The sequence below is a fragment of the Salvia hispanica genome, chromosome 1, assembly GCF_029641045.1.
Source record: "Salvia hispanica isolate PSC_SH4W2 chromosome 1, Shi_PSC_v1, whole genome shotgun sequence".
Taxonomy (NCBI): domain Eukaryota; kingdom Viridiplantae; phylum Streptophyta; class Magnoliopsida; order Lamiales; family Lamiaceae; genus Salvia; species Salvia hispanica.
The window spans coordinates 48,316,118-48,335,516 of record NC_142692.1 but is presented as its reverse complement, the minus strand read 5'-3'; the positions used below and the strand labels follow the sequence as shown (position 1 = coordinate 48,335,516).

Below are 19,399 nucleotides of genomic sequence, written 5' to 3'. Positions count from 1 at the left end.
ATTTTCAATTGAATTTATGAACTAACGATATTAGTACATTACAATTGCTTGGTTTATAATTTTCAACTCTTCAAATCCTCCTTTATAAGGATACAATACCAACAATATAGTGATAAATATAAAACTTTACGTACATATAGAGCAAATATTTCTAATTGAATTTATGAATTAATGATTTATAAGAAGCGGATGGAGTATTATTATATAATGATTTAGAAATGGTACTGTAGTTGCAAGTTAGATCATAAGTCAGTGATTTTATTTGCAATTGATCTTTTAGTAAATTGACAAAGTATGACCCTTTTAGAAATTTTATTACTACTCGAAATAGGATTCGTTTTAGACCTGATTATAATAATTTATAATAGCCTATTACTTTCCAACAATTAGTTAAATTAGTTATTTTTCACTGTGACTTTTTTTTAGAATTAAATGTGGCTTCAACTTATATGCCATCAGTAATAGGGCTGACAAATCATGTCGATTGGGTCGCTATCAGGTCAACCCAATATCGACCCAACCCAATAAGGTCAAACCCAACCCATCCTGAAATCATCGGGTTCTTATCAAGTTCCAACCCAACAGATTTGTGTCGGATTCGTGCAGATTTCAAGTCGAATTCGTCCAGATTTCGTGTCGGATTCGTGCAGATTTCGTATCATCCAAAAAATTATCAGTCCTCTTTTAATTATAGTAAGTTAATATCATTAAGCAAGTATTTCCAATTGAATTTATGAATTAACAGGCGCTTTCGCCTGGGAAGATCTAGCTCGCTAGCCCTCCTCAACTCATCCTTCCACATCAACATTTTCCCAGAGATAACAGAACTCAAGGCAGAGGCCTGACATTCGTCATCGTCCCCGACCTCGCTGACCCCACCCCGAAGCACTGGCGGGTACCTCGGACTCACCAACGCCTTCACCGACGGCAACTCCACAAATAGATTAGTCGCCGTGGTGCATGGATGTGGATGCCCTAAAATAATGCATAGATCAACACAAGAAATTAAAATAAATAAAATGCATGCATCTTGTGACTTCGATTTTTTCTTTTTTTTTGGTGAAAATAAGCGGGCAGAGCCCGACTTCGATTATTTTTTAATGATACTATTATGAATTTTTTCCAATTGAAAACTTGGTATTTTCGATTAATTTCGGCTGCCAAGACGTCGCGGCGACACCGGCTGGCCGCTCAGGTCCCTAATAATTCGGCAAGAGATAACTCGAGTAGTCCAATAAAGAATTAACACTCTCATGCTGAAGGAATTAAATAAGTCGGCCCACTGCCAGGAATTTAAAAGACTAGCCCAAAAATTAGTTACACAAATTCCCATTCCTTTACAAACAAAAGAAAAAGAATTTAAATACAAAAAAAATATATACTCCCATTCATACCACATGTATACTTCCTTAAAAAAAAAGACTAGCCCAAAAATTAGTTACACAATTCCCATTCCTTTACAAACAAAAGAAAAAAGAATGTAAATACAAAAAAGAATATATACTCCCAACCAATTCACAAAAGAAAGACTAGCCCAAAAATTTGTTACACAATTCCCATTCCTTTACTATCAGAAGAAAAAGTATACTCCCTCTAAAGAAAGACTTCCTTTACAAACAAAAGAAAAAGAATTTAATTATGATAAAGAATATATACTCCCACCACACGTATACTCCCTCAAATAAAACATACTCGTACTGAATACGCCCAAAGAAAAAGAATTTAAATACAGAAAATAATATATACTCCCATTCACACCACAAATGACAAATGTATACTCCCTCAAAAAAAAATAAAAAATACACGTACTGAATACTCCCTTTATAAGCCAAGTTAATATATACTCCCAATTTGGAGAAATTCTTAAACGTTTCGCCCTTTGTAATTTCAAAACACAAATTGAACAAGCACCCGAATGAAAATCCAACTCCATATTCACAAAAGGCATGATTTAGTCCATGGGTGATTTGCCGAGTCTATCGTAAAATTTGGGTTGAGAATGATAATGAAATTTGAAAAATGATAAATTTAGGCGTGAATTGGGTGAAGATGAATTAGAAAAGAAAATTTTTATTATGCCCTTCAGCCTTTTAATTTGATTAAAATAAAATAAAATGAACTGCCACATGACAGCTTAGCAATCGTCCGATTTCCAGATCCTAGGGCCCCTAATAGTGGTATGGTATTATATTAAATGGTGTTGTCATTTCAACACATCCCTATATAGAGTAGTGATATGGAGCAAGTGCCCATTAAGTGTATAACTAGAGAATAAATCTCAGCCACAAGATTAAGAAATCAAGGACTGGTATTTATCCATGTGATTTTCAAAATTGAAGCAGAATTAGTTCACTATGTGAATGATTTGGTTCACTATAAGAATGCGGGGTCATAATAGACTTTTCAATTCGGTTCAATTTGCTTCCCCATTTCCAGATTTCGTTCTCGCTCTAATTCTCTCCAAAGTGATGGGATTTCCTCTTCAATTGTGCGATTTCTTCCTCATTCTATAGCTAGGGTTTAGTCGATTTTTCATATTTTCCCATAGTAAGGAAGATAGTCATGAAGAAGAGGGGAAAACTAAAGGTAATTTATAATTTTTTTATTTGTTAAATTTTTTTTCGATTTGTTTTCAAATTTCTGTACATTGTATTATTTGTTATCCATTTGCTGGATTGGATTCTTGATTTGTTGAATCTGGTTCAAAAATTCATTTGTTTTCTATTTGTTGAATCTGTTTCTACAGAAAATAATGAAAAAAATGAGTGAATTATTAGTTCGCTCTGTAGAAACTAATGAAAAAATGACAAAACTGAAGGTATGTTGTAATTTTCACTTCAATTGTTTCTCGATTTGGTTCATTCTATGTGAATTAATTGGTGTTGTGTACGAGTGGACTATATTGTTTTTTCATCTCAGTAAAGTAAAAACGTGCTTAGAGTGAAGTGTTTGTGATCCATGTTATTAGTGGTTTATTTTTTCATATCGGTGAAGTAAAACGTGCTTAAAGTGAAGTATTCCATGGTTAGAGTGAAGTGTTTGTGATGAATGTTATTAATGATCTGTTTTTTCATCTCAGTGAAGTAAAATGTGCTTAGAGTAAAGTATTTCATGGCTAGAGTGAAGTGTTTGTGATGCATGTTATTAGTGATCTGTTTTTCATCTCAGTGAAGTAAAATGTGCTTAGAGTGAAGTATTTCATGGTTAGAGTGAGCAGTTTGTGATGCATGTTATTAGTGATCTGTTTTTCATTTCAGTGAAGTAAAATGTGCTTAGCGTGAAGTATTTCATGGTTAGAGTGTGTTTATGATGTATATTATTAGCGATCTTTTTGTGTTTGAATGTTTGTTATGTTCAAATATATTAGGTTTGAATATTGTCATTAATCATTTTTTACGTTCTTTATATGATAGGATAACCAGAAAATCTTTCAGAAACTGCTGATATACGTAAAGAAAGACGAAAGACGAAGAGAAAAATAAAGAGTAGGGGAAGCTGATGCATGTATGGAGAATGAAATAATTGTATAAACTGATATAGTTCATAACATGATTCAGTTCACTGTAATACCTATTCGGTTCATTTACATTCAATAGTTTCGTAACTTCACTATAATAGACATTTAACAATTGAGTTAAGGTTAAAATCAATTACCCTATTATATTCATTTTCAAAATCCAACTTCGTCTGTCCTCCTTCTATTCTTCTCTACTCTCTGGAAATTCACCCAACGTCGTTTCTTTCACCTTCATTCGTCGTTTCCTCCGCCTCCAGCTGTTTCTTCCATCTCCAACCGTTGAAGTGAATATTATCTACAAATTAACTCATTTTCATTTATTAATCTTTAGCTAATTTTTTCAATCGTGTTTCTTAGTTGTTTATATACATTTAACTTCACCGCCTCACGATTGCTGCGATTGCCTTTTCTTCTAATCCAGATTGTAAAATTATAATCTCTTATAAGTTTCTGATTTTTTTTTCTTTGAGCAATAGTTGGAGAATCAGAAAAAAAACAGCACACTATAAGGCATCCGGAATATACTTCATTATATGCTCAATATACTTCACTAGAATGGAAAAACAGTACAATATAAGACATGCAGAACATACTTCACTATATGCAAGATATACATCACTATATGCTCAATATACTTCACTGAAATGAAAAAACAGTACACTATAAGGTATCCAGAATATACTTCACAATTTGCTTAATACACTTCACTGAAATATCAAACATCATATTTACTTCACTACTTTACTCTAAACATCATATATGATCTTGAAAGAGGCATGCAGAATATACTTTACTTTATGCACAATATACATCATTATATGCTCAATATACTTCACTGGAAAAAAATACTCCCTCCGTCCCGCTTTAGGAGTCCCGGTTGAGTCGGGCACATGTTTTAAGAAAAAAGTGTTTGAGTGTATAATAAATAAATATAGTAGTGGATGTTGGGACCCCATTTTTAATTGAATGTCCAATAAATAAATATTATAGTGGATGTTGGGACCCACTTTTAACACTTTTTTATTAGTTGTAGTGGATGTTGGAACCCATTTTTAATTGAATGTCCAATAAATAAATATTATAGTGGATGTTGGGACCCACTTTTAACACTTTGTAGATATTTTTTTATTAATTTATCTCAACCGGGACTCCTAAAGCGGGACGCCCGAAATTGATTAACCGGGACTCCTAAAGCGGGACGGAGGGAGTAGTACACTAAAAGAGGCATGCAGAATATACTTCACTATATGCAAAGTATACATCACTATATGCTCAATATATTTCACTAAAAAGGAAAAACAGTACACTATAAGGCATTCAGAACATACTTCACTATGTGCACAATATACATCACTATATGCTCAATATACTTCACTAAAATAAATATAAAAAAACCGTACACTCCAAGGTATGCAGAATATACTTCACTATATGCACAATATACATCACTATATATACTCAATATACTTCACTAAAATGGAAAAACAGTACAATATAAGGCTTGCATAACATACTTCACTATATGCAAAATATACATCACTATATGCTCAATATACTTCATTGAAATGAATAAACAGTACACTCTAAAGCTTCCAGAATATACTTCACTATTTGCTTAATATACTTCACTAAAATATCAAACATCATATTACTTCACTCTAGACATCATATTCCATGATTAATACGTGGAGATTGCATGAAGATGCCCTGATCTCGGTAACAGACGTTAAATTGAGATTTTGTGTTTGGGTGATGACGAGTGATTCTCGATTTCTAGCGTGAAATCTAAACTAGTAAAATCCGATGTAAGATGACATGGAATCTAATGTTTAATTGACAACTTCTGGTGAGAAATCTAGAAATAATAATGAAGATTGTAAAAGATGAGATTCTCGATCTTGAATATGGAAATTATTGATGAATTCCAGATCGTGAAACTAACCAGCTTAAGCTGATTAATTCAAATCGTGAAACTAACAACTTGCAGGTGCTGTGTTTAGAGAGCTAGAGAAGATTGTTCGTTGATTTGATAAAAAATGCGCTCGATTCTAGATAAAGATCTCAATCGCAGATGGGAAATTTATTCGCAAGTCTTCAATTGCAGAAGTGATTAATGTCTGGAATGGTGGAGATGGGGAGCGTGAATTTGGAAACAAATCTGCTTTCCATAAATGCCCTGTTAATTAAATATGTAAGATATTTTTATCTTTATTTTAATCTTTAGATTAATACAATGTATGGCTAAAATTTGTTCTCTAGTTATGGATTTAAAAATAGTTATACATTGATCACTTCTATATATATATATATATAGGGTCTTCATCTACCAAAATCAGTCCTTAAGTATGGAAATATAGACCATATCTAGACCGTCGGATCTGGTGATTAATGGCTAAGATCTGTAGTGACTCCTCGTTTTGTATGGGTCATAATAAGACCAATCTGTGTCATGTGAGGGGTAATTTAAGAATAAAAAATATTAGGAACCGTTGTTCCGTTTTCTAGGCGCTGATTAATTGGGATTTGGGAGTAATTACTGCACACGTTAAGTTGGTGCTTGGAATCCAAACACCATTCAATCCCACTCTCTTTCAACCAAATCCCTTCAATTTCCCACAAATCTTCTTCTTCTACCACCAAATCAACAAACAATCCTTCAACAAAAAATCCTCTCGGCCCATAAAAATCGTCGTCTCCTCCATAGATTCATCGTCTCCTCCACAAAAACGTCGCCTCCTTCCAGACAATCGTTTCTTCCACCAAAAAGGTGCTTACATTATTCAACTAGTAATAACTTGCTATGATTGTGATTATATCTCTACTTCACAATTGTTTTGTAATGACACTGGGATTAAGTTGGAAAATGTCATATATTCTTCACTCTGGTGTGTATGTACTACCCATTATTGTGGGAAAAAAGAGAGTCATCTTTGGTGCCTGTGATGTGGTTATATAAGTGTGTAAAATGTATTACTTAGTTGAATCTTTTGAGAAACTATAAAGCTTATTCTACTATGATCCAAGAAATTGATGAGGGTCCAGTAAGTTTATCATCTAAGAATAATGTCATACTTGCTAGGATATATATGTTGTACTAATTTATTGATGTTTCTGATACAGCACCACAAAAGAAAATCAGTCCAGAAGTGGAAAAAGAGAAAGAAACAGCTGATCATATTTCCAATTCTGGAAAAGGTACTTACTTTTAACACAAATAATAACTTACTATGATTTTGGTGATGTCTCTATTGCACAAATGTTGATTTATGACGGTTACCTATAAGTATTAACATCGTTCCATTGCACAGATGCACTAATAGGGGGAGTAGACACCTCTACAAAAGGGAAAGAAGTGGCAGAAAACGCAATGAAGGCTGCAAAAGGTTATACATTTACATTTTAGAAAATTGCAATGCTTATTCCATCTAAGAATAATGGCATACTTGTTTAGGACATGTGACAGTGACCCTAAAAAAATACACTCAAATGTTTAGCTCATTTGTTTCCCAGTTGAATGTAACTGGGGTAATAACACAATCATCTTCATTGTTTCTGGGTCATAATAAACAGATATTGAAGTAATTAATCGTATGGGTAATCTGGATCATAATAATCATTTATTCGAATCATGACATAATTACTTCAGAGCAACAGGATGCCTCATACAACCACTTCTAAGGGTATAAGTATTGCACTTCAAGGGATCATCTGTGTCTAATTTACTATATTTTGAAGTTTTATATAATCATGGTTGTAGTTACAGCTATAATGAATACTTTGTTGAAAGTATTATGTTACTGGAAAAATAATTAATTTTGCCTATAACTATGTAGGTGTAGGCAGGATTGGTCTGTCCTTAAACAAGGCAAACGAACTGATCATCAGGAAAAGAGCCAGGGCTAAGGAGAGCCTCAAAATTATGCAATTGGAGACAACAACAAGAGATAAGGCACATACCTCCAATGCGACTGATGATGTAACTGAATCACCTGATATGTCTAAAGGTATTACTCCATTATAAGACAACTAATATTATTAACTAAAAGTAATATTACCTGATTTGGTTTTATTTTTGCAGGCTCAAAGCGCCTTCGTGAATCTGTGATGGAAACCCAGGTATAGACAATAAAAACAAAATACAACCAGAAGAGATACACAAAAATGCACCTGGGAAGAAGAAGGATAGCAAAGGGAAGGAAAAGGTTGAGGAGGTTGTTGGAACAGCAAAGACAGGTGAAAGGAATATAAGGCACGAAAAGCTTAAGCTCAAAGCTAGCCCGCGGAAAATCATAGAGCTTTTACAAACTCTAAACGAAGAGCAGATGAATAAAGTGGTAGAGATGTGATTTGGAGAGTTGAAGTATTTTTGCATCGCTGAGGTCCCTGGCAAAATGGCTTATGACCTGGTCAAAGGTTTCCGCGAAATAGACTGCACAATACAGCTGGACACCGGACGACTGCCTATTTACCCTGAAGATGTCTACATGACTTTGGGGCTTCCTATGGGGGGGACGTTGATCAACCGCGTCGAAAGGCAGAAAAAGAAACCATTCTTTGAGGAGGTTGCTCGAAGAATAGGAAAAAACTCTGGTCGTATTCTTCCAGAAGACCTTATCAAACAGGTTTTGAAGTATAAGTTTGGAGGTGAATGGTTTCGAAAGATCTTCGTTCTTATCTTAGACACAGTGCTGATAAATCCATGTGGGGATGGCAAGTGCAGAACTCATATAGACTATTTGTTCAGAAACATGTCAGTTGTGAAAGAATACAACTGGTGTGCTTATGTACTTGAGACACTGGCAGTTGCAACAAAGAACTGGAGGATAACCAACAACTCCCCCTTCACAGGAACAATTGCATTCTTGGTGGTATGATCTTTATTACACTATGTTTATATACAGTTTCCAAAATAACATTCCATTTACCAAATCTGCATTATGTATATAATTTAAATTCTTGAAGAATTAGTTATAACTTGTTAAATCTTACACTTCAATTGCAGGCCTTTTATGTGGATCGCATTTTACACAAATAACTGCTGATGTCACGCGTTTTCCCGACCGTTTATGGCTGGACAAGCGAAAAGCTCAGGCAACGAGAGAAGATGGAGCTTGAGTCCAGTGATACTATCGGGAGCGGAAGTGTGGTAGAAAGAGGTAACCCTGAAAAGCTGCCTCGGCCATCAAGGCTAGTTGTCTTTGAAGCAGAAGAGCCGGAGCCAAGTGAGCAGTTGGAAACCGCGATAGAAGCGTTCGCAGAAGCAAGTGACGATGCAGTACGGGGACTGGAAAATTTGGTGAGAAGTATGCATGATTTAAGTGATATAATCCAGAACTTTGAAGCGATGAAGCTTGCTGCATCGTATGATGGGGATAATTGCTGAGGTGGAAGGGGATGAGGAGAAAACGGGTGCGTCCATGAAGACCTCTTTGGCAAAGGAAAAGCTGAATGCACTAGAGCTGTGCAACGCATGTTGAAAATTACAGCACAGCTGACCAAGCTTACAGACGAAGGGCTACCGTTTGAACTCCATCCTTCTTTTGTAGCAGATAATGTAAGTTGAAGACTAACCCGAACACAAATGCAATTTTTGATGGAAAACCAAGTTGTCTGTACTAACTATTTGAACACTGGTGTCTTAGTAGTATGTAATTTGTAATGGTACAATGACGATGTGGAACCCAGGAATCGCTTGTTATGACTCACTAATTACATGTGTTTCTATGACTCAGATATGCGTTTAGTATCACCCATATGCTTATATGTTGCTATGACTCAGATATGCGTTTAGTATGACCCAAAGAGCTGATATGATGTTTTTGGATATTGTTAGTGTATTCTTCGGGTGTAGTAATTTTTTGTACCCATGACAAACTTATCTGATATATGTGATACAAATGCTCTTTTAGTCTGATGCATGATACTGTTTTCTTCTGTTACACAAACATAGTGAATCGCAGGGTGGTGTCGTCAGAAGAATCGCCATGAAAGATAGAAACAGAACTAACATAAATGACTTACAGAGTTGTTTTGGTACAGCATATATTGGAGTGAACAAGGTATATCTTCAAGGAATAATTCTATACGTTTATTGATTATTAATGATCTAAACAGGATTCTGCAATGGCTTTATCGTATTATATCTAGAAATTATTTTTGCAGATCAATGTCATACTTAAACACCCAACGGACTCATATCCGACCATCAATTCAGTCAACAGCTTGAAAGTGAGAGAAGGACCGATATTAGCACCAGCACAATCCGTAATAAATTTTTGGTGAACTGGATCAAGTTGACGATTTAATCTCATGAACTTCTGGTGTTGTACCAATACCATGGGGTGGTTGTGTTCTTCGTTCAAGTGTTGAATGACATAACCACGGTCAGAATCGAATTTGAATGCAACCCGAGCATTACATCCACATATTTTGGATTTACGTCGTCGTTTGGGTTGTTCATTGCTAAATTTCTGCTCACCTTCTCTGTTACACACCATGTAAAACCATATGGTAAGATCATCAACCTTCTTTAAACCGTTCTTCCTTGTGTCAAAACCGACACATCAACCATAGTTCTCGTAAAACTAAATGGCGTTGTCTAAAGTAGGGAAGCTACGACCAACAAAAGATTTAAGCTCTATAGGGCATTCTGGTGTATTTAAATCTGTAATAATAAAAACAAAGACGGTCAGTGGCTGGTTGATTGTCCTAAAATAATACAGGCAGTGTACTGCTAAAAATTGTTACAGTATATAACATGTCATGCTAAGTGCATATTTGAGTCATACAAAAACATGTCATAGTTGCATCTTTACTAAGTAATACTTGTATCATTACTACTACTGATGAAGACTCAAAGATAAAAACAACCCAAACGTTGTGTCATACTAAGTGCGGATTGAAGTCATACGAAATAATGGCATAATAAACAAATAAATAAGTATTGATTGTAACATTACTAAAACAAAACGATAAAGAATTCATGGTTGAATCATTATTAAAATTACAGTCACAAAATTAAAATCATAACCTGTATTGTCAAGAATGTCAACAGGGGATGATTGATTGTCTAGATGTGAAGTAGATGGCGTTTCAGATTCCATTTCCAAAACGATTGAATCTGGAAACAAGTGCTCTATAAGTGTAACAGAATGATACAGCGACTGAATGCTATAAACGGAAATATGAAGTTTTCGACATTGTGGAATGCAAACTCAAAGGCTGTGAAGAAGAAGACAAAACTAGAAACTAAGTAGAAGGTAAAATGAATTAAAGATCGTATGAATCTTCAGAGAAGATATGAAGGAGAGAAATTATGGATTGTAACACACATAACTCAAGCTGATGATCAGTGAGTGGAGAGAGAAATATGCAACAATATAGGAACTTCCATAACCAACGAAAACATGGATTGACCAAAGTGACCTTTTATGAATATAAATGATTAAATTAATATAATCTGACAATTAAATCTAGCCATTAGATAATCTAATCTTAAGATGATCACGCCTAATCCTATGGACAATAAACCGTCTGTATTTATTTATTTAAGGTCATTTTCGTTTTGATCAAAATCCTATATACATATATATATATACATATAGGACTGTGATCAACACCAAATCACTCTTAAATCTTAAACGCCGAACAACATCATTATATGATAACTTGGAATTCAATATAATGAACTAATAACTAACATATAATGAACTTCAGATTTCTAAATTATCCATGATGATGTCATTGTTTTTAAATCTCAGAATTCCCTATAATGAACTACAAATAAAGTTGTAATGAACTCCACGTTATTTTATAATGATGTGTTTGGCGTTTAGCGTTTAAGACTAGTATATATATTTTGTCCACTTCCCAAAAAAATATATCCGTTTTCCTCCAACTTAATTTATTTTTTTCATTTTTTCATCCTATAATTCACAATTTTCATCTATAAATATCCTCATTTCGGCTCTTCTCATACCCAAGGCTTGGAAATTCCGAGTGGCTACTGTCTCTACCTAGTGGATATGTAAAATGCTGACGAAGGGCAATACGAGTGGACGCCCGAATCCGGCTCCGGCTCGACACAGCCGTTGTCTCAACTTCCGGAGGGCAATTTCCCAGATGTCGGTCTCGGTGTCCGCACTGTGTACTCATAAGATGAGGTTGAGAAGATGTTCACGGTCTATGTTTCGGTATCCGAAGATGTATCCGTCGGTACAATTCTGGGAGCGCGTCTGCTTCACCTACAACGCCATCCGTACGGAAGGAACTGTGGAGTGCAACCAGAGTATGTTGCGCAATGCGATTGCAAGAGCAAGCGAGGACATACAGGAGTTCCAAGGGTTTTCTATTGAGGAACTACAGTCGGTCGAGAGCAGCTCCAGCGAAGCCGACGTCATCACAATCGCCATGATGGTCTTCCAAACGATGACCCACAAAGCTTTCAGGAACCTTAACACTTGGAAGTAGGTACGTCATATGGACAAGTGGTTGGGAGGCACCCAATCCTCCACGAACTCCAACAGCAAACGGTCGAGGTCGCAATCTTTGGACAGAAAGGAAACACAAATAAGCTAAAAAATGAAATTAAACTAAAAGAACTCCATTGTATTCGTAATCATCCAAACAAAGATGTTTCCAACAAAAGCAGTCAACTAGACTAAACGTCGAATGCAAGGTAGTAAACGAAATGCTTGAACTAGAGAATCATAAAACAAAACGAAATAAAGATTATTTTTGGCTCCCAAGAGTGATGTTACTATTGAAATTTTAACTACGGCGATGGTAAACTGGTTGGCTTGAAACGTAGACTTCCCTCCGGCAGAGGGTCGGAGACTTCAAGTGATGATTAGACTAGTGAGCGAGTGATACGCTCGGATTTTGCAATGTTTTAAGGCCTTTGATTAGTCTGTTTTTAATGTCAAAATCACAATTCATGTTCATATTTTACATATTTTCTCTATTTTGGTATTTTTACGTGTTTTGTGAGATATGTGCATATTTAAGCCTAAAAAGACAAGAAAAAGTCGAAGTTGGAAATATGGAGCGTTCAGGAAGTCTAGCGGTCCGCTGCAACATGCACAACGACCGCTGGAGCCTAGCGACCACCATACCAGTAGTGGTCCGCTCTGGATAAAGTTGTGCTGAAACGAAGAACACGTCCAGCGAGTCGCTGGGGAGTGTGTAGCGACCGCTATCCTAGAGTCAAAGGCTACAGATCATTATGCAGCGACCGCTGGCCAACGTGCAACGGCCCGCTGCGAAAGTGCGGCGCACGAATTTGACCTACTTTCTCCTCAAGATTTACCAAACTTAGCCATCTTTTACCTTATTTCATAGAGCTCGATTTTCCCAATATATGTATACCCCCTCAAACCTATTCATTAGGATCTTCTTTTTGCCTCATAATTCTAGAGCATAAAATTGAGAGAGTTCTTCATTGTGCAAGAGGTTGAAGAAGGAATCAAGGCTACAAGGATTCAACTTTTGGGTTTTATTACTTTAGTTCTTATGTTCACTTTGTTTTTTCCTTCATTCTATGCTTTTAGCTCATTCAATTATGTGTAACTAAATTCATAGGATTGTAGGAATGTGTTAGTAACGACTTTGGTTATAAAATTTAATTTTGCTATTTAATATCCGTTTTTTTTAACTTCATTTCTTCCCTAAGTTGTTCTATAATACTTCACGTTTGAGTGACACATTCGGTGATGATTTAATATAACTTGCTACATAATTGTGAGAGGAGATTGGCGAGTTAGATCCACTTAGTAGACACACAATTAGCTTCCCTTAAAACGGCACTGTTAATTGAGGGTGAGGACTTTCCAAGGGTCTTAGGAGCTTTTAGGAGTTACAGATCTTGGATTGACAACCCTAGTGTTAGTAATCTACGTTTGTACCGCATGGGCATAACTTGTGTGACTCGTTCTATCAAAGTATAAACTGTGTCAGGGTATTGTAGTTAGAATTTGTATAACCATAACTGTGAACGCACATACCTGAAATTCTCTTATCTCACATATTTTTGCCTCTTTGATTATTTATAATTAGTTGTTTACTTGCTTTCAAGTTGTTCTTGTTTTCAAAAATCTTCAAAATTCTTGGTTTTCCAAATAGTGAAAGAAGCTTAGTAGAAGGTAGACAGTGTGTGACTTTATTCCCCGTGTTCGATATCCGGTACTGACCTTTAACTATATAGAGTATACTTGCAGGTTTATTTAGTGCTAATAAAAAGTGCATCAGCGAGCAGAGTGGAGCTAGCTTCCAAGTGTGTGTCTTCCTTCTTCATGTTGATCTCCTATTTATAGGGCAGCCTGCCCTAATCTCTAGGGCTACTTCTCCTCCTTAATTGACAATTTTGTTGTTTATTAAAAATTGTTCATTTGAAGCAATCCCTTCCTTCTCGTGCTCAAGCTTCACAGTATGCATCCTGACTGTTTTGCACCCTTCCTGCATCCTTTTAACTTGAAATCCTTCCTACCCTTTTTCTCCTAATTTGTATCCTATCTTGCACACTTCAGCAACTAATTTTGCACATATTATCCAATTAAGCACGTTATCCTGACCATTAACTAAGGTCTAGAATGAGAATTATCAATCCCCATTAACAATATCATATATACTCCCTCCGTCCCAAAAGAATATGCATTTTAGATTCGGTACCGGTTTTAATGCGAAATTGGGAAAGTAAGAGAGAGGTAGAGAGAAAAAAGTTTCCAAAATTAGAAAGTGCATATTCTTGTGGGGCAGACTAAAAAAGAAAGAGTGCATATTCTTGTTGGACAAATGGAGTATATGCTTGTAAACTTTATATGTTTATAAACTTTACTTTAGACAAATAGACGGAAAAAAACAACAATTCAATGCAAAAGATATTGTAATTCGTGAACATTTCTGAAACATATTTTATAAAATAAAAATTTGGATATTGGCACCTAATTTTATTGAATTTTCAAAAAGTTGAGTTTTTTTCCACGAACTTTGAAATTGATAAATAATATCACGAACTTTACCCCGAGTTTGTTATTTCCCACTAATGACAAATTCCGGCAAATAATATCATGATACAGATTATTTTCGTAATTTCTCGACAAAAACTTCAAGAGCTCCAAATTTTCAATCTTTGAGGATAGTTTTTCTTGAAACGCATCCTCCATAATTGTTCTTCAATCTATTAATATACCCGGAATTTTTTCATTGGTGGGAAACAACAAATTCTGGGTAAAGTTTGTGATATTATTTGTCAATTTCAAAGTTTGTGAGAAATTAAAAACCCAATTTTTGAAAGTTCCCTAATATTATATGCCAATATCCTTTTTTTTAATACACACATAATCAACCACCCTAAATTCTATTTATGGTGTAAGTATATTAAAATCATAATTCAATCTCCTTCTTATCTACTTCCACATCCCACAAAAATAATCTTATGCGTCCTACAAAAATAGCTCATTTCTATTTTTGCCAAGTCTTTTCTCTCTTATAAGGTAGACTCGTTTTCCAATAACAATACTTCAAATACTTTTCTTTTCTACGTCTCTTCTACTTTACCAATCTTATATTAAAACTTAGAGTGAACTTCAAAAATGGTCCCTGGACTATGGGTTTATCTCGCTCATAGTCCCTGGACTTTAAAAATATCGCCAGTAGTCCCTGGACTAAGGGTTTATCTCGAAATTGGTCCTTTTGGCTTTTTTTGGTACGAAAATGCCCTTTTGGGGGGTTTTGAGGGTTTTGGGCAATTTGGTATTTTTACACTTTTAACATTTTAAATATGATATTATTTCAGTTATGTACTAAATTTGATATTATTTCAAAATTATCATTCTTCTTCCATTTTGTAATCCTTCACTTTGTTTTTTTATTTCAATATTATATTTAATTTTATAAAAATTAAATTTTAAATTTTGATTTTTAAATATCAATAAATTTTTTAATTAAACTATTAATTCATGTACACTATTAATATTAATTAAAACTATTAATTTTTGTTATTTAATATAATATTCAGTTGAATTGAAGAAGTACACACAAATAATATTAATCATGATGGAAAAATAAGAACTATTTTATTTAGCCTTCGTTCGGTTGTTATAATTGCTTGTGATTGAATATTATGAAGTTGACTAAATATTTGATCCTAGTAAAAATTTTATATATGAGTATTTTTGTTGAAAATTACTAGTAAATTTTGATTGTTTTCAAATTAATAAACAAAAGTTATATTAGTCTTACATTAGATGCATATTTATTTCAGAATAAATCGTGTTATATGATATATTTATGATTAAAGCTATTAAATATTGATTAAAACTAAGTCGTTGTCATATTGATTAAATATTATACACTTTCAAATATTGATTATGACTATTAATTTTTTTTATTTAATAATTTTTGTAATTAAAATTTTTTTATTGATATTTAAAAATTAAAATTTAAAATTTTGTAAAATTAAATCTAATATTGAAATAAAGAAACAAAGTGAAGGATGACAAAAGGGAAGAAGAATGATAATTTTGAAATAATATCAAATTTAGTACATAACTGAAATAATATCATATTTAAAATGTTAAAAGTGTAAAAAGACCAAATTGTCCAAACCCCTCAAAAGGGCATTTTCGTACCAAAAAAGCCAAAAGGACCAATTTCGAGATAAACCCTTAGTCCAGGGACTACTGACGGTATTTTTAAAGTCCATGGACTATGGGTGAGATAAACCCATAGTCCAGGGACCATTTTTATAGTTCACTCTAAAACTTATGTCATTTCAAAAATCTCTATTTTTATAAGACGGATGGAATATAATTTTCTAGTTTTCGCAAACGGCATAATTAAGTCAATATATAAATTAGTATAGGGAATTCATTTACCACATAAACCCAAATTTTATAAATGGTGTAAGTATATTAAAATCATAATTAATTCTCCTTCTTAATTGTAACTTACTAGTCTTCAAAAAAAGGCATGAGTTAGTCAATAGATAAATTAGTGTAGGCATTCATTTACAACATAAAATCAAAATTTATTTATGGGGTAAGTATATTAAAATCATAATTCAGTCTCCTTAAATGTAATTTACTAGTCTTCACAAAAGGCATGATGATTTAGTCCATGTATATATAAATTAGTATTGGCATTCATTGACAATGTAAACCGTAGTAGAAAAAATGGTCCTCTTTTTCCCTCGTAAAGGGTTGTTACTTGTCTTCACCTTCTCGATTGCGCTCATCCATTTTGGTTCATCACTTTTCCTTAACGATTACAATAGCTCGTGTGAGACGTCACGACCATCAAACCTCGCTCCCTGCAATCATTCAAATGTCCATGGATCGTAGAGAAGAGGAGCTTTGCAACGTGCGATCTGAGTTTGGGAAAGTTGCATGGGAAATTCAATTTTTTTTTTATTCGGACAAGGATTTGGAGAGGTGTTAGGACAAAAGAGTGTTTGTGGACCGTTAATGAGAGCGGCGTGTACTTGAAATTGGGTGCTCAAGAAGTGCTTCAGTATCGATGGCCTTAGAGTTATGTGTCAATAACTTCTTGTCAATAAATATAATGTAAAACATAAGTGCATCCTATATTGAACTTCTCACAAAATTCACCCATATTATAACTTGAGATTCAATGCAATACAAAATTCTATTCATCAAAATACAAATCTTAATCTTATATTTTTTTTTTAAAAAAAAAAAACTAAAGAAATAGGCCTTCTCAGGTGATGATGGGCTTCTCCAAGAGAGCAGAGAAGTACCACTCATTCTTCTGAATGCCTCGATCCAGCTTCATCCCGGTGTTCCACCTCAATCTCTTAAACCCGACCCGGTCGAACATAGGCACGTACGTCTCGTTAAGCTGCGACCCGAAGCAGAAGAACCGGTCGAGCCAGAACAGCCCACCCGGCCTCAGCACTCTGTATATGTCATACAGAGCAAACTCCAGCATCGGATCCGGGATCCAGTTGCTCAGCACGTGCATCGAATGGACAATATCCAATGTGTTCTCGAAGAACGGAAACCTCTGCGAGATGCTCACGTGCATCGGGATCAGCCCCCTCGACGCAATGAAGCTGTTGAACGGCCCGTCGAAGTTCATCGACGTCGTGATGATCGTCACGTTCCTCTCCCTCATCCTCGCAGCAAACGTCCCCGACCCTCCCCCGATGTCCAGCCCGATCCTCACGCTTCCGGGCGCCTTCGTTGCGAGGACTTGATCCATCCCGAAGTCTAGTCCGCCGTTGTCGTATTGCCATCTTGTTTTCTCCCTGCCTTGTAAATCGAAGCAGTCTTTGCAGTCGTAGGAGCCCGGGAATCTTTTTCTCTCTATTAGGCACGTGTAGTTTTTACACGTGTACGGGTCCCACACGATGCTTGTGTCGGGTGGGGTGGCCCACATGGACCCCGGGAGCGGGCGCGGCTCCGCGTAGTTTTTAGGCTGCCGGGGGTGGCACCGGCGCCGGGGGAGGGGCTCGCAGCCTTTTAGCATTAGTATTTGAGCGAATACGTCGTCGGAGGGGCACAGCCCTCCGACTTCGTATGACATGTACTTTGCTAGGTCTTGCTTGTGGTTTAGGCACCCACCCCCGACCGAGGAGTAGATCTCGGACCCGATCCGAGGGGTGTTCCCGAGGGGGAGCATGTGGGGGCCGGTCGCGAGCCTGACCTCGTCCGGGAGGTCGTCGAGGAGGCCGGCATAGGAGGCGGCGCCGGGTCGGTTCCCGTTGAGGTTGTTGAGGTGGTCGATGAGGGATTCGAGTAGGTGGTGGGCTGAGTTGAGTTGAGTTTGCAAGTTCTCAATTTGGGAGTGGCTTTCAATGAGTTGGTCTTGTGTGGAGTTGAGCTTGAGGAGGAGTAGTTTGGTGTCAAAAAAGGGGAGTTGGGAGATTCTTGAGAGTGGGTGATCAATGTATGAGTGAGGAGTAGTGAAAATGTAGAGGGTTAAGAGGTTGGTTACTATGATTAGGAATACTACTTTGAGCATGTATGTGACTTGAAATTGTTGGAATGCTTGCTTTCTTGGATTGGAGTCATCACTTCCCATCTCTCTTTTCTCTCACTAAAACAAGATAGGACTTACTACACACTCAATGAATGCATTTAAGATGAAATATATATACAATGTGAAGGGGAATAAAAATATAGACACTTGATTGGGAAAATGTTAGGCATGTGACCGCAAACTTTGCCGGTTAAGATGAAATATAGAATATAGATAGAAACAAAAATGTTTAATTTGAAGTCAATTTAAGATCTATTATGCCTAGTTGAAGAAGTGGAACATTACAAAAAGTCCACTCATTTATTTTACTAAAATTACAAATAGTAGCTTCTACTCCGTCGCGACTTTTTAGAGTTGAATCCAATCCATATGCATATATTGATTAAGCCTAGTGTGTTAATATTTTAATTATATGAGAATAAAATTAATGTTACTTGTTGATGAACCAACAACAACCGAAATGAAAAAAAAGAATTGAGGAAGGCCATATTCTCTTTTCGTTTCTTGCGTAGCTGTTAATTGTATCACATTATATAATTTGTACGATAGTTTGGTCTTTGTGCAATAGGTACCAAAAATTTCAGCACACCTTTATTGTCACGATTTATATCTCTATAATTATACCCAATTATAATAGGATAACGTTCAATATGGGTAGTCAATAATGTACATACTACAAACAACTGAAAAAACAAAATAGGAGAACACGTTAAGTTAATTAGGTGCAACTAATTAATAATACTAGAATATTATTGCTATAACAGTTTTGACATCATTTTTCATCTTACGAATTTTCTTACTCATTTAAAATTAGTTCAAATTTTGATGGATCTCTATTCAACTTGATGTTTATATAATGGATCGGTCCACTATGCGCGCCGCATT

General features: G+C 35.5%; 1 protein-coding gene across 1 annotated transcript; it reads right to left on the bottom strand.

Annotated features, from left to right (window-relative positions):
* Positions 1–17,099: 17,099 nt before the first annotated feature.
* Positions 17,100–18,593, bottom strand: LOC125220075 (putative methyltransferase At1g29790). Its single transcript, XM_048122197.1, has one exon. It carries the CDS (start codon positions 18,554–18,556, stop codon positions 17,231–17,233), a length of 1,326 nt encoding a protein of 441 aa, XP_047978154.1. The 5' UTR covers positions 18,557–18,593; the 3' UTR covers positions 17,100–17,230.
* Between the last annotated feature and the right edge of the window lie 806 nt (positions 18,594–19,399).

Coding starts and splice junctions, on each gene's coding strand:
- LOC125220075 (XM_048122197.1), bottom strand. CDS start 18,556: ATGGGAAGTGATGACTCCAATCCAAGAAAGCAAGCATTCCAACAATTT.